Below are 14,667 nucleotides of genomic sequence, written 5' to 3'. Positions count from 1 at the left end.
CCAGAAAGAAGTCACATGGAATCACTTTTCCAGCCCAGGATGGCTTAGAGAGACAGTCATAGTGAGGTTTGTAGACACTGGGGATGGGGTCTGGCCAGGAGTATGCATAGCCTGAAGCCTTCCAGGACACAGGGACTGCCCGAAAGAAAGTCAAGAAAGAACACCAAGGCAGGAGTAGATGCCAGGGGAGCCTTGAACTAGCACTGAGTGTAGGAATGGGTACTATCTGGCAGTTCTATTGCCTACTACCCAGTTCCAGGTCATAGATCAGGGCAGAAAAAAACAGTCTGAAGTGTTGGCCATCAAGGAACAAGTTCCAGAACCATAATTATGTGGCTCTGATCCCAGGCGGTACAAAAGCTCACTGAAGAAAGTAACTCTTTAAAAATTAGAATTGGCCAAATGAAAGCTAATGACTCCATGAGAGATCAAGAATTAGTAAGGCAAAATCTAAAGAAAGAAAATGTGAAATATTTCATAGGAAAAACAGACTTGGAAACCAGATGAAGGAAAGATGCTTTAAGAATCACTGAACTACCTGAAAGCCATGAACAAGAAAAAAGAACCTAATTATCATATTTCAAGAAATCATAAAAGAAAACTGCCCAATTATCTCAGAAGCAGAGAGCAAAGTAGGAATTGAAGGGATCAACCGATCATCTTCTGAAAGAAACCCCAAAATTAGAACTCCCAGGAGTATTATAGCCAAAATCCAGAACTCCCAGCTCAAGGAAAAATATACTGCAAGCAAACAGAAAGAAAGAATAAAAGTGCTGAGGAGACAGTCAGGATTACACAAGATTCACCAGCCACTACTTCCAAAGGAATGGAGAGCTTGGAACACGATATTCCAGAAGGCAAAGGATATAGGCTTATAACCAAGAATCACCTACCCAGCAAAACGAAGTATAATGTTCAGGGGGAGAAAATGAATCTTTAGCAACACTGAGGACTTCTAAGCATTCCTGACAAAAAGACCAGAGCTAAGTATAAAGTTTGAAATATAAACACAGGAGTCAAGAGAAACATAAAAAGGTAAACATGAGTAAGCAATCATAAGGAAGTAAAGAACAACTGTTTACATTCTTATATAGGAAGATGATAAATGTAGCTAGCCTCTCTGTAATAATTGGTGCATAGAGGGAATCTCATTATTCATAAAATCTGGGAGTGATTCTCTTATGTTTTGATGATCTCAAAAGAACAATGGAAAGGATTAGAGAAGAGAGAGATCAGCTCTCAGAAGAGTTCTTGGGGTGTCTGAAGGAGACAGGGCAAACTGCCAAAAGCATGAAGGAAAAAATATCTATGTCCATACTATTAACCCTCCCCCCACCAAAAAAAAAATAAAAAATAAGGCTACCAGGAGCAAATCAATAATTCCTCATCTGTATACCTACTTATCCTTCTTCAAAAAATGTCTATTAGAATAATCTAAACATGCATTGAGGGAATATTTGTTGAAGATATTTGAAGGGAAAAGGTGGACTTCCACAAGCAGTATTCCAGAACATTACACAGTTGACTGAAATATATAGATAGCCTAATGTACTTACTAAGTTTATTGATTACAAGTAAAAATTTTATTCAGTAAAGCAAAATGCCACTTTAAAGGCATTCCTCCAACAAGATGTATAAAAATCATGCATGCATATGTCAGAATTATACAAGATGTGTTAAAAAGATAAAACAGGTAATCTTATTTGGCAGTCCTCTGATTATTACTATCAAGCAGGGCTTAAAACAGGAAACTGTAAGCTTACCAAAGGTGTTCAATTCAGAATAGAGTCCAAATTGAGAAGGAATTCCTATAGATAGTAAGGTCTTCCAAATATTCCTGTATGCAGGTGACATTGTCCTTAATTTATTAAGCTCTAGAACACTGCAAATAGTCCTAACAGGATGGTGAGTGGCTTTGAGAGCATGCTACATTAGATCTGTGAAATAACTGGGAATTTTTATCCCAGAAAGATGACTTCAGCGAGATATAACATATCTTCAAGTAAGCAAAGAGCTGTCAGATGTAGTAAGATTAGACTACTTCTGCTAGGGCTCCTCCCCCCCCCCCCCACTCCCCATTGCCACGGCAGAAGTAGGGTCAGTGTAATGTTGGAAAGAAGCAAATTTAGAGTTGACATAAGGAAAAACTTCCAACAAATAGAGGTATCCAAAAGCATAATGGGTTGCCTTGGGGAGTAGTAAATTCCCTTTCACTGGAAGTCTTCAACAAATAAAGGATAGCCATTCGGGTATGTTTTAGAAAGGATTCTGATTTATATATTGGGATACACTGAATGGCCACTGAGCGAGCTCCTTTCCGACTTGGTAAAATTTACCAGATATGTGGTCTGTTAGCATAGCCTTCAAGAACCCAGAGCCATCAGCACACCATCATGAGGCATCCAAGTAGGACTCTATCGAGCATATGGTTCATAATGTTTCCATATCTTACTCTCATATTCCAAACAGGACCATCAACTCCAAGTGACTGTCAAGTAATATTTTCTGCTGCTGCTGTTGTTGAGTTGTTACAGTTGTGTCTGACTCTTCATAACTCCATGTAGGGTTTTCTTGGCAAGGGTACTGGAGTGGTTCGCCAGCCCACTTTACAGATGAGGAACTGAGGCAAGCAGAGTTAAGTGACTTGCCAGCTAGTAAGCATTCAGCCTGGATTTGAACTCATGAAGATGTCTTCCTGATTCCAGGCCCAGTTCTCAACCCACTCTTTCAGTATTCCAGAGGTATGGTTTGGTCTGGTGGAAAGAGTACTGAATTTAATGTCAGAAAGACCTGGGTTCACCCAGTTCTGATACTAACTGTATGACCTTGGATGAGTCATTTAACCTGAGTGTGAGTTTCCTCATCTCTAAAATGTGAGGAAGCCTGCTTTATAGGCCTATTGTTGTAAGAAAAATTCATTCTAAAATTTAAAGTGATATACAAAGGATTCTTTTCACAAATTTTAGATCCCACAAATGCTAATTTAAAATACCAGTGCAAAAAATGAAAATTCACTTAGGAACATTAAGATCACAAACTTCTGTCAAAAAAAAAATCAGAATTACCAGTCTCAACCATGGTCAAAACCTGTGATTCTGCCTGTGACCTTATCACAAAGAGGTATACTGTGGGTGAGAACGTGGTTATATTCCTTGACATTAAGCTTGGGATATGAAATTAAGTGAGTACCGTTATTAAAGTAATGGGTTTTCCTAGAGCTGGAATGAAATAGCCATTTATATAATGCACAGATTGGGAAGGCTGAAGAATGGCATCTACTGATTAGAAAGCAAACATAGTACCATTAGGGTTCACTCCATTAAGGAGCTAACCCATCTAACTGGGAGAGCTTTATGCTGTTAACACTATCATCATCCTCCATACCGCCCCCCCCATCCCCCCATGCCCCCACGTAAAGGACGCTCATTCCCAGAACAGTAAGTTATAGTCCAAATTGATCACCAAGGGACATATCATATAGTCAAATTGACTCCTACATGTCACCATCTTCTCTTTGTTCTTCCTCCCTCAAAACAGCAGAATGACATCGGCTACCTTGCTCAGCACCAATTATTTGATCAGGTAAGCGTATGGATTGCATTTCTTTCTGGGTTCAAGTCTTGACTCTAAAACTTAACTGGCTTTGTGACCCTGGGCAAATCACTTAACCTCTCGGTGAATGGCTCACTCTCTACATTGCAGAGCAGTTAATGAGCTGCATTGTTAAAGGAAGTTTCCCCACAAGGGCACACCAATAAAATCACAGGTCTGATTTTTATAAAGCAGCAATAATAATAAACATTATATGTCAAGTTCCAAGTGGGTGGCACAGACAAGTGCCTCTGGAGTTCCCAGGAAGAAAAGATCACTGTAGGGTAGGTAGGGACGGCTTTCTGGACAGAACATGAACCAAAGGCTTGAAGGATAATTAGTTTCAAAAAGATAGTAGGAGAAAGTGCATTCCCAGTGAGCAAAAGAGAAAAAAAAGATGGTAGACTTATACAGGATGTGTTCATGAGCAGTGAGCAGTCTAGTATGATAGGAGGAATGATAGGAATTTGAACCATAGATAGTTTTCGGCCAGATCTTAGAGGCCTGGAATTCCATGTGAACGAATTTGGACTTTAATGCTATAGTTAAAAATACTTTTTGGACATGAGCTATAGTCAGCAAGCAGTAGGTAACCAGTGAATTCTTTGGACAGGAGTATAACATGGTGAGAGTAGTGTTGAGGAAAGCTTAAATTCAGCAGGGACATCTAGAATGTATCTGTATGATAGGGATGCAGTAGAAACCACAAAATGTTAGAGCTACTTTTAGAGTGACTTTTGAGATTAGTTGGGCCAGTCCCCTCATCTGCAAAATGAGAGGCCTGATGGGGTGAGTAACTTATGTTTCCAAAGTCAAACAGCTAGTGAATGGCAGAGCCATAACTAGTAGCAAGCTTAACTGATTTCCAATCTTTGTATTCACCATACCATATCTGTAAGTGAGGAGTTTCCAAATTATACTACTGTCCCCTGTATTTTATTGAGAATTTTTATGAAACTATTGGAATTTATTGTCAGACTAAATCTAATTACAAAAAAGGAGTCCATGCAAAAAAATTAGAGTTAGGCATGCATATGTTCCAGTCACTTTCTGCACAGTTTCTGTCATCTGAGCAGGCCGTAACTCCAAAATTTTCCTAGCAAGTACTTTCTTTAGATGTTTGTAATTTTGTCTGTGTAGATAGACCTTCCACCAAGAGAGATTACAATCCCTTTATTCCTTATTAAATAGTTTCATGAATTGGTATGGCCAAAATAATTCATGTCTCCTCGGCATAATAAGGATGCTCCTCAAATGATATACACAAAGTTCAGCACTAGGCCCAAATTCAAAATCTTTCCATCTTGGTAGGATCAGCCATACCCATACCCTTCAAGAAAACAGGATCACTTCCACATAATGAGGCCGTTGGAGTAGGACTATGGTGGAGTTAGAAGATAAATCAATTAGTATTTAGTGTTTTATGCATATAGATTCCATAGACCAAAGCCTCTTACAAGAAGATGAGTTCATCTGGCTAATTTTTCTACTAACAAATACAAAATAAGAGTCCTACCTCGAGAAAGAATCCAATTAATTTCCCGGCTAATGGGAAGTTTAATATAAGTGTAGAAGAGAGCTGGACTTTGCCCTGATAGCATGAAGCTGGTCTTGGCAGTACTTAACATTTCCTTGAGATGCCAAAAGTGTATAAGGTAGTTTCAGAGATGAGAGTTGGCTGAAGTATTAATTTTTATAGTCATCTCTTCAGGTTGGAAGCTTCGTTGCAAATGGTTAGCCATTCCCTTAGCCAGGAGAACAAAATAAAAAAAAAACCATTGGAGAGATTGTAGGTGGAAATGAGTAAGAAAAGAAAACTGTCCCATAACAATGAATACCATGGAGTAGTAGAATTCCAGGATAAAATTCCAAAAGAAAATAATTTTGCATTATCTAGAACTCCATAAAAGAGAATGAAGTGGACACAGGAACCCCCAGTGTGGTTGGCAAGCCTAACTTAAAAAACCTGAAGGACCAGCAAAGGAATAAACTAGATGGGCTTAGAGCAGAATATGGAAAACCTTGGCAAGGCATTAAACATCTTGGGGGGAAAAAAAGAAATACATTATTTAATAAGACATCAAAAATACTAGAGCAGAATCAAAAGACAGCAAAATTGGGAAAAAAAAAACCCTGAAATAAACTGTTGTCAAAAGCAATTGACCTAGAATACACAGTGCAGAGAAATATCCTAAGAATCAGGCCAAATAAGTTAAACAGTTTGCCAAAGGTCACCCACGTAGTAAGTTACAGACCCTGGATTTGTACCCTAATGAGTTCAGTTCAACAAACATTAAGTGCACATACTCACTATGTGCTACATACTGTTAGGTGTTTGGCCCTGGGGATATAAAGATAAGTGATATATTCATATGTAAATGAGATTTTATATACACACACATTCTTATATATGAGATATTCCCTGCCCTCAGGAAGCTTACATTCTACCACAAAGAATAGCTGACACAAGACAGCACTGTAAGGTTTACAAATTGCATTCTGTATATTATATGATTCTCACAGCAACTCTGTAATGGGTTGTGCAGAGCAAATGTTATATTATTCCTGTTTTTACATCTGAGGAAAGTGTAAGAGCTGAGATTTGAACCCAGGTCTCACCATACTGCCTTTTATGGTCTAATACAGAGTAGAGCTGTTTGAAAGACGGGACTAGCTCATTTTGTCTTTGTAGTCCCAGTCCTAGTTCGTTGTCTTTCACATAGTAGCTTATGGTTTTAGAAATTGAATTCAGATGGAATTGTTCTTTTCCACTGTACCACCCTACACCCAAGAAATGCAACTCTCTTTGGTAGCAGCACAGTAGCAGTAGTCCTACCCTTACTGCTATCTTAGCAGCTTCTGATTCCTGGGCTTAAGGATAAACTGAAGTATACCAGGCAATAGATTTAAATTTGCAATTTTCCAAATCTCACTGGGTAATTACATTGTGTAGGTATACTCATTCATGTAGAGGTGAAAATAAGCAAGGCCAAGGACTTTGTGCCAAGAAGTACACGAATATGATCTTCAGTTCCCCCTCACCTTTTTATACTCCCCAGTTGCCTTTCAGCCTTTCAGCATCTCTCTCTCTCTCTCTCTCTCTCCCTCTCCCCCTCTCTCTCCCTCTCCCTCTCTCTCTCCCCCTCTCTCTCTCTCCCCCTCTCTCTCTCTCCCCCTCTCTCTCTCTCCCCCTCTCTCTCTCTCCCTCTCTCCCTGTCTTCCTCTCTCCCTGTCTCCCTCTCTCCCTGTCTCCCTCTCCCCCTCTCCCCCTCTCCCCCCCTTCTCTCTCCCCCCTTCTCCCTCTCCCTCCCCCTCCCTCCCTCTCTCTCCCTCTCCCCCCACCTCTCTCTCTCCCTCTCTCTCACACACACACACACACACACACACACACACACACACACACGGAAAGCATTGATTGTATACATACTGCTCCCAGCTGCCCAGTGTGTCTCAGTGCAGTGCTTGGTTGAGACCAGTTCTCCCTTTGCCCTCCTTCTCCACCTTTTTGAAGACATTAGTAATGTATTCATTTTTACATAGTAGTTTACAGTTTGCAAAGCCCTTCGCTGGAAACAGTCCTGTAATGTAGCAGCAAAATATATTATTCCCATTTTCTAGACAAGGAAAATGAAGCTCAGAAATGTTAGGTGATTTGCTCAAGTTCTTACAACAGATAAATGGCAGAATCTAGGACCTGACTTGATATTTTAGCTGCAATTACAGTGTTGTATCCACTGTACAGTAGGCTTTAAAAGCCTCTTATTTACAAAGCAACTAAAATACAAATAATACAAAATCTAAATCCAAATGCTTATTCCCTTCCCCTCCTTCCTATGTAAATGATACTCTGCACTAAATTATTATTAGCCTTGCCTACTCTCAAGACCAGTCAAGACTTTCTATCAGTGATTCAGCATTTTGAACTGATTGTCCCGTACATATCTTAAAACTCAACATGTACAAAACAGAACTTGGTATCTTTTCACACAAACCTACTCCTTTTCTATTGGATTGTGAGCCCCTCAGGAACAGGGACAGTTTTTTTGCCTTTCTTTGTATCCCCAGTGCTTAGCACAGTACGTGGGATATAGTTGGCACTTAATGTTTACTGACTGACGTACTTTTCTATACTTACCTTTTACTATCAAAGCTACCATATCCTTCAAGTCACCCAGGGTCAAAACCTCAGTGTCACTCTTGATTCCTCACCATCACTCACCCCACATTCCCTTGTTGACACTTGTGTTGTTTCTACTTGTACATTTCCCATATTTATCCCCTTCTCTCTTCACACAAAACAGACCTTTGCCACTTTTAGCCTGTACTATTTTAAAAGCCTCCTAATTGGTCTCCCTGTGTGAGGCATCCCAACCCATTGTCTGCTGCTGCCAGAGGCACACTAATATCACAGGTACAACTGTGATACTCCCCACTCAACAAATTCCAAGAGTTCCTTATTACTGCTAGAACAAAACAGAAGTTCGTTTTGAGTATTTAAAGCTCTTCACAACCTAGTGTAATAACCACACCGGCATACCCAGGAAGGCTGCTAGTGTAGGTTCTTAGATCTGCTTTACTAAGGAAAGGTAGCTGTTTCAGGGTCAACAGTCTTCTTTAATTACATAAAATACAGAGAAGAGAAATAAAGACCAACAGACAGGGCTCTACTGCTTGAATCAAAAACACTGAGAGCCTTTACCTCTGAGCAGCTGGGAGCTCTGAATATGCAACCACTCATTCTCAACCAAGGAATCACAAGGTCCTTCTTGTAAGCAAGCCCCCAAAGCAAAAGCTCACCTCCCAGAATATATACTCTTTCAGGTAATAGGCTCAGAACCAGAAGGCATCACTACTCCCCTGATTCAGTGCCTAATTAGCAAAAGGCGTGTAAGCCTTCCTACAAGCGAGCAAGCTTCCCTTAATGGGTTCCACATGAGGCCTATTGATGGGCGGGAAGATCTTATTCCCCATTAACCTTATACCTGGCCCCCTCCTGTCTTTCTAATTTCCCCACACATTACTGTCTTCCACATCACTGTAGTCAGGCAGGCAGGCAGGCACTGTGCTAAGCAATGAGAATACAACAGAAGAAGCAGAAATATATTCCTTGTCCCCAAAGAGCTTCCATTCTAATTGGAGAAGACTGGCCTGAAAGGGGAGCTGAGAGTGGGGAGGGAGAAGAGAAGGTACATGGTGCAGGAGCATGGTAGAGAAAGGCTTCTGGAGGCTAGGCAGCAGCAGTGGGAAGAAGGTATTTCTGGTCTGGGACTCCTCCTTTAATTGGATTTTCTGGGAGGAGCCATCCAATCAGGTAAAGCCACAGAGGTGGAGAGTTCTTCCGATGTGAGAAATAGTTCAGGAGCAAAATGAACTTTGAGGTTCGCTGAAGATGTTTCTATATAAAGTCCTGTGGGGAAAACTCAGCAGCGCAGACTGTAGAGGGAGGAATATATCTTTGGCCTGGGCCGCCTCCTTTAAGTGGACGTTCTAGAAAGAACCATCATAGTCCATCAGTAATGGCCCACTTGTCTTCCTCACACACCATGTTCTGTCTCCTATCTCTCTGCCTTTGTGTTAGCTGTCCCCCAGGCCTAGGATGCACTCCTTCTTCACCTCTACTTAGAATCCCTAGCATCCTATAAGTTTGAAATCAAGCGTCACCTATAAAACAAACCTTTCCCACATCCCCTCAACTTCACTAGTGTTCTGATATTACATATGTCAAGACTCTGTAAATGTTAGCTCTTATTATTAGCTATTAGAATGTAAGCTCTTTAATAACCAAAACTTTATACTTCTTTTTATCATGTGTTCAGAATGGTACCAGGAACCAAAGTGTCTAATAAATGCTTATTATAATAATAGTTCAGTTTTGAACTCTTAGCTTTAATTATACCCAAGACCAGTCAAAACTTCTGATATAACGGATCATTTATTAAAAAGTAATTGAAAATAATACATGTGTGTCCTAGGTTGAATTGCTCAACTTCTTAGGGAGGGTGGGTGGGAAGGGAAGAGGGAAGAGAATTTGGAACTCAAAGTTTTAAAATCAGATGTTCAAAAACAAAGTTTTTGTATGCAACTAAAAAATAAGATACACAGGCAATGGGGCGTAGAAATTTATCTTGCCCTACAAGAAAGGAAGGGAAAAGGGGATGAGAGGGGAGGGGGGTGATAGAGGGAAGGGCTGACTGGGGAACAGGGCAACCAGAATATAAGCCATTTTGGAGTGGGGGGGAGGGTAGAAATGGGGAGAAAATTTGTAATTCAAAATGTTGTGAAAATCAATGCTGAAAACCAAATATGTTAAATAAATAAATTGCATTAAAAAAAAAGTAATTGAAAAATAACATCAGTTGTTTTCTCTTACTTTTTTTTTTTTGGTCCATACTTGTGATTTAATTGATAGAAGGAACTGCTGATGAGGAAATCCTCCCTACTAATTTGGACTGCCAAAAGTTCTTAACTTTTAGTTTTAAAATTGCCATAGTCACTGGGAAGTTTCTCTTGTACTTTTATATAAACCTCTTACCACTGCCGTGCTAAAAGTTAAATCATTTCTGACACTTATGTGATCAGGAATATTGGAAAACAAAACAAATTTAATTATTGAAATCTCACCTATCAGGTAGTACTTTTTGATGTTATGACTTATGTGACACTTTTGGAGAATTACTTTCTTCTTCCATAGCTCTCCTTTTTAAACTAATTTTCAGTTGTAACATAAGGAGGAAATGTTTAGTATTATGCAGAAATCCAAGTGTAAATTGAATATATTTATGCTATTGGGGTCTATTTCCCTAGACTAGATAAGTGTCTGGATATATTTATTATAACTCAGAAAATATATAAGTAAAACAGCAAACTTGGTTTCCTTAGTGACCCCATTTTTATGTCTTCAATACTGTCTGGTCCAGAAAATTTCTCTTTTGTGGGTTCATGATTAATAAAGTAGTAGACTGTGAGATGGGCAGGAAAGCAGTTATTACTGTTGTCAGTTAGTTATGGTCTTCAGATAATCAGATTAGGAAGTGGCTCAAAATTAGTATAGATTTGTTCTTAGTTTTTTGACTCTTGTTTAAAAATTGAGCATATTTGTCAAAGGTTAACATCCAAGATTGGCTGATGAGCTCATGAAACATCCCCTGAATTCAATGAAAATTTTATGGAAGCTTTGGTTTTGTACCTAAAAGAAAAATCTCTTTTAGAACCATAAACCTAGGAAATTAAATGCAAAACACCATGTTAATGCACAGTCTGGCTATGAAAGTAAAACAAAATTGAGATAATGAAAATCTTAAGTGGATATTAACTCACCCACATGCCACATTTATGGTATTTTGATTATAAGTTAGCCTGTTGAAAGTACCTTTGTAAAGCCTGAGATAGGTAAGGCAGTATTACTTGCAAAGCCTTTAACCTTGAATCATATAGCCCCAATTTTATTTTAAATTTTCGTAATTGAAACTGATTCTCGTCTTTAACGTGTAGTACCTGACTGTAATCTTTTCTAATTGGTTTGACTGGGACAGATTCCAGAACTGAAGCAAGATATTTGTATACCAGATTACTGCTGTCTAGGCAGTGGTGAAGAAGACGACATAACTATTAATGCCTGGTTTGGTCCAGCAGGAACCATCTCTCCTCTTCACCAAGATCCACAGCAGAATTTTTTAGCCCAGGTTTGTGTGATCATTATCATCATCAAATCAGCATTTTAGAGAATTTAAATTTAATTTTTAAAAATCTTCATTTTCGTGGGGTCAGTGTAGTCTGAGTGTTTTTTAAATCTGACAGCCAGGAAACACTCTCTCACACACACACACATATACACACATACATACACACACATATATATGTATATATATATATATATATATATGTGTGTGTGTGTGTGTGTGTGTATGTATATATATGCATATATGTATATATATGCATATACGCATATATATGCATACACACACACACACAGAGACATACACACACATATATATCTGTTTTTTAAGCCCATCCCATCCACAGAATTCTATGCTTTTAGCAGTTGGGTTATCCACTATAATATATTGTCTATCCCTGGGCTTTCAGTTACATATTGGCCATATTCTATTCACTAAGTCATTTACTCCCCCATAGCTTAAATACTTTATAGTTACATTAATTCTTGTAAGCCAATAGGCTACATTTGGTCCATTTAGTAAATTACTGTTCCAGTTTCCTAAGTGGCCTAAAAGAAATATGCCCTCTTAGGTGACTAATGGTCAGGGAATAATTTACTCACTCTGCAATGACTGGCTTACTAATAAACCATCTGAGATGGAAAGAGCACATGTCCTACTCTATATATTTTAAGTACAAAAATTCTCAGGAAAGAACACAGAAAATTGTGACCCTCACTAAGTGCATCTACCAGATTGTATTTTACTAGACTGTAAATTTCTTGAAGGCAAAGACTATGCCAATTATTTTTGTATTAAGTCTGTACCTAGTGTAGTAGAGTGTACAGGATAGGGGCACTTAACAAATTTTTGCTGAAGTAATAAATTCTTAAAAAAAAAAACAACTTTAACCAGTCCAAGAAGCACATTATCTAAAACTTAAGCTACAGAGCGTTTTTTTTTTAACTCAAATTATAAAATGATACTAAAGGCACCTATATTTTTATTAGAAAATATTAGTTAAGGTAGCTGTCACTTTTTTATAGTAATAGTAACTAGAAGGACATGCTATGTTCAAATGCCATTTATTCTCATAGAATTATCTATATTAATTTAGTGCCTTGTACCATTAAGTGTTCACTAAATGGAGAAGGTAAATTAGTCATCACTAAGTTTCATGATAAAACACATTTTACCAATTTGAGTGAATTCACTTTTTCTCTAATCCCATAATCCCATGGTCTTTATTTCAAATGTACAATATAACAAGTTAAATTAATGCTAGTGCCATTTGAAATTTTTAAAAAGACAACTCATTGGTATTACATGTGCTTTTTTCATCTACTATGGCATGCCCATATTATTCATTAGATTTGAAGCCGATTGTGACTACCCACCATTTAATTTTAATTCTTGCTTAAGCTATTTAACTGGAACTTTTAAGAACAGACAATTGTATTTTTTGTTTCAGGAGTACTAGACATTGACCCTCCTGACTTTCACAAACCCAGCAAAGTCTGGAGAGAGGTTTTTTATCATAATATGTTAATTATAGTGACGAATTAGCAAAAGTCCTGCTAAATTCATTTTTATGTGTTCACCTTGATTATACAGGGTGTCCCCCAAAGCTTTTATAGCTTAACACTTAAGTGAGACTTTGGGGACATTCTGTATTTCTACTGCTTGGTCATTGTACAAATAGCATATTATTAATTACCTTTAAATTAAATTTCTTCTACAACTAAAATACCAAATGACAGATGGGGAATCTCTTTCCAGGTACTTGGAAGAAAATACATCCAGTTGTACTCTCCAGAAGAATCAGAGTCTTTATATCCACATGAAACACAACTCCTTCACAATACAAGCCAGGTAAAATATTTATGGTGTAGTTTTAGATGTTGTCATAATCATAACACAGCTAACTGGTTTCTTTTGTTTTTCAGGTGGATGTGGAAAATCCCAATTTAATTAAATTCCCCAAATTTACTGAGGCCTCATATCAGTCATGTATTTTGAATCCTGGACAGATTCTGTTTATTCCCGTTAAGTATTGGCACTATGTGCGAGCTCTGGATATCAGCTTCTCTGTCAGCTTCTGGTGGTCATAACCATTATTAGAAGAGGAATTAAAAACACCTATAATGCAAACAGCATGGTCTTTTCCTGAAGGGAGAGTGATACTGTAATCTAAGGTCAATAAATTTGTCCTTGCGTGTGGCATCACGAATTGCTTGAAATTTATAAAAATATATTCCAAGTGTCCCACAAAAACAGAATACTTAGTGGATATCAAAATTTTCTCTCTTTATATTTGACATGATAGGAAGTATTTATCTAAATTTTCACATGACAAGATTCCTATTAAGTCACTAAAGGTACACTGACATAAGATGTAATAGGAATCCTATGTCATCATGCATATCTAACATTAAGGAGGGATAGATTGAATTCATCAAAGCAGAATGTAATTCAAGGGGAGCTTGGCATAATGTGTGCTTTTCTCCCCTAGCTCAGATAGGCTATTTGGCTGTAGTCCCTATCAGCAACTGATCCTCGGTGATCACTTCTGTACCAATTTGGCAGGTTCTGCTTTTCCTCTCAGCTAGAGTTGAAAGGAACATGTACCTTTGAAATGTGATGTGATTTTCTTTTAAACTTCAAACTACAGGAAAAAAAAATCATTAAAATGTAATATTTGGGGGCAGCTAGGTGGCACAGTGAGTAGAGCACCGTTCCTGGAGTCAGGAGGACCTGAGTTAAAATCCAGTCTCAGACCCTTGACACATTTACTATCTGTGTGATCTTGGGCAAGTCACTTGACCCCAATTGCCCTGCCTTCCCCCTCAAAAAAAACATTTAAAAAGCATCTATCAAAAAAATGTAATATTTGAAACATGGACATTTCCATGATCTTATTTTCCTCAAGCAGGTGTTTTCATCAGCTCAGTAGAATTCTGAAAATGAAATCTTCAAATCATACCATTAAATCTCCAGTATTGTCAGAAATCCAAAATATTGAGTTCATGGCTTAGTGATGGAGCATTTTCTTTGGATGAAGGCTTCAAAGGAGTTTGTACTGAACCAGTGAGGGTTAGTAGATTTGAATAAAAGTTATTAGTTTTTGTTTACCTAATAACCAATTCCATGAAGCAAGTACTTAGATGTAGTATTTAATGGATAAGTAAATTGACTGGTAGTCATCTGGACTGAATTTATATCCTTTACATTAATAGCATCACACAGACTTTACTAAAAGATAAAAATCAGATGTCTCACTCCTCACTTTGGCCACCTGTACTTACTTGCCTCTGTCACTTAAGACCTTCCATAGTCTGGCTCCAGCTTACCTCTCCAGCTAGAAATAAAATAATTCCTCTCATACACACTAGGTTCCTGTCAAACTGGACCAGTTTTTCCT

General features: G+C 38.2%; 1 protein-coding gene across 6 annotated transcripts in view; it reads left to right on the top strand.

Annotated features, from left to right (window-relative positions):
• KDM8 (lysine demethylase 8) overlaps nt 1–13,472 on the top strand; it is a 29,648-nt gene extending 16,176 nt beyond the window's left edge. For 5 of the 6 annotated variants that reach the window (XM_036737323.1, XM_036737325.1, XM_036737327.1 and 2 more), the window contains exons 5-8: nt 3,538–3,582; nt 11,124–11,273; nt 13,026–13,118; nt 13,193–13,472. In XM_036737323.1, coding sequence (XP_036593218.1) covers nt 3,538–3,582; nt 11,124–11,273; nt 13,026–13,118; nt 13,193–13,357 — 453 coding nt within the window. In that variant the 3' untranslated portion in view covers nt 13,358–13,472. The remainder of the gene's footprint in view (nt 1–3,537; nt 3,583–11,123; nt 11,274–13,025; nt 13,119–13,192) is intronic. The other variant, XM_036737328.1, reaches the window with a different exon arrangement.
• Nucleotides 13,473–14,667: the final 1,195 nt, after the last annotated feature.

The sequence above is a fragment of the Trichosurus vulpecula genome, chromosome 9, assembly GCF_011100635.1.
Source record: "Trichosurus vulpecula isolate mTriVul1 chromosome 9, mTriVul1.pri, whole genome shotgun sequence".
NCBI lineage: Eukaryota > Metazoa > Chordata > Mammalia > Diprotodontia > Phalangeridae > Trichosurus > Trichosurus vulpecula.
Note: the sequence above shows the minus strand (reverse complement) of the source record. Positions and strands in the feature narration are given on the sequence as shown.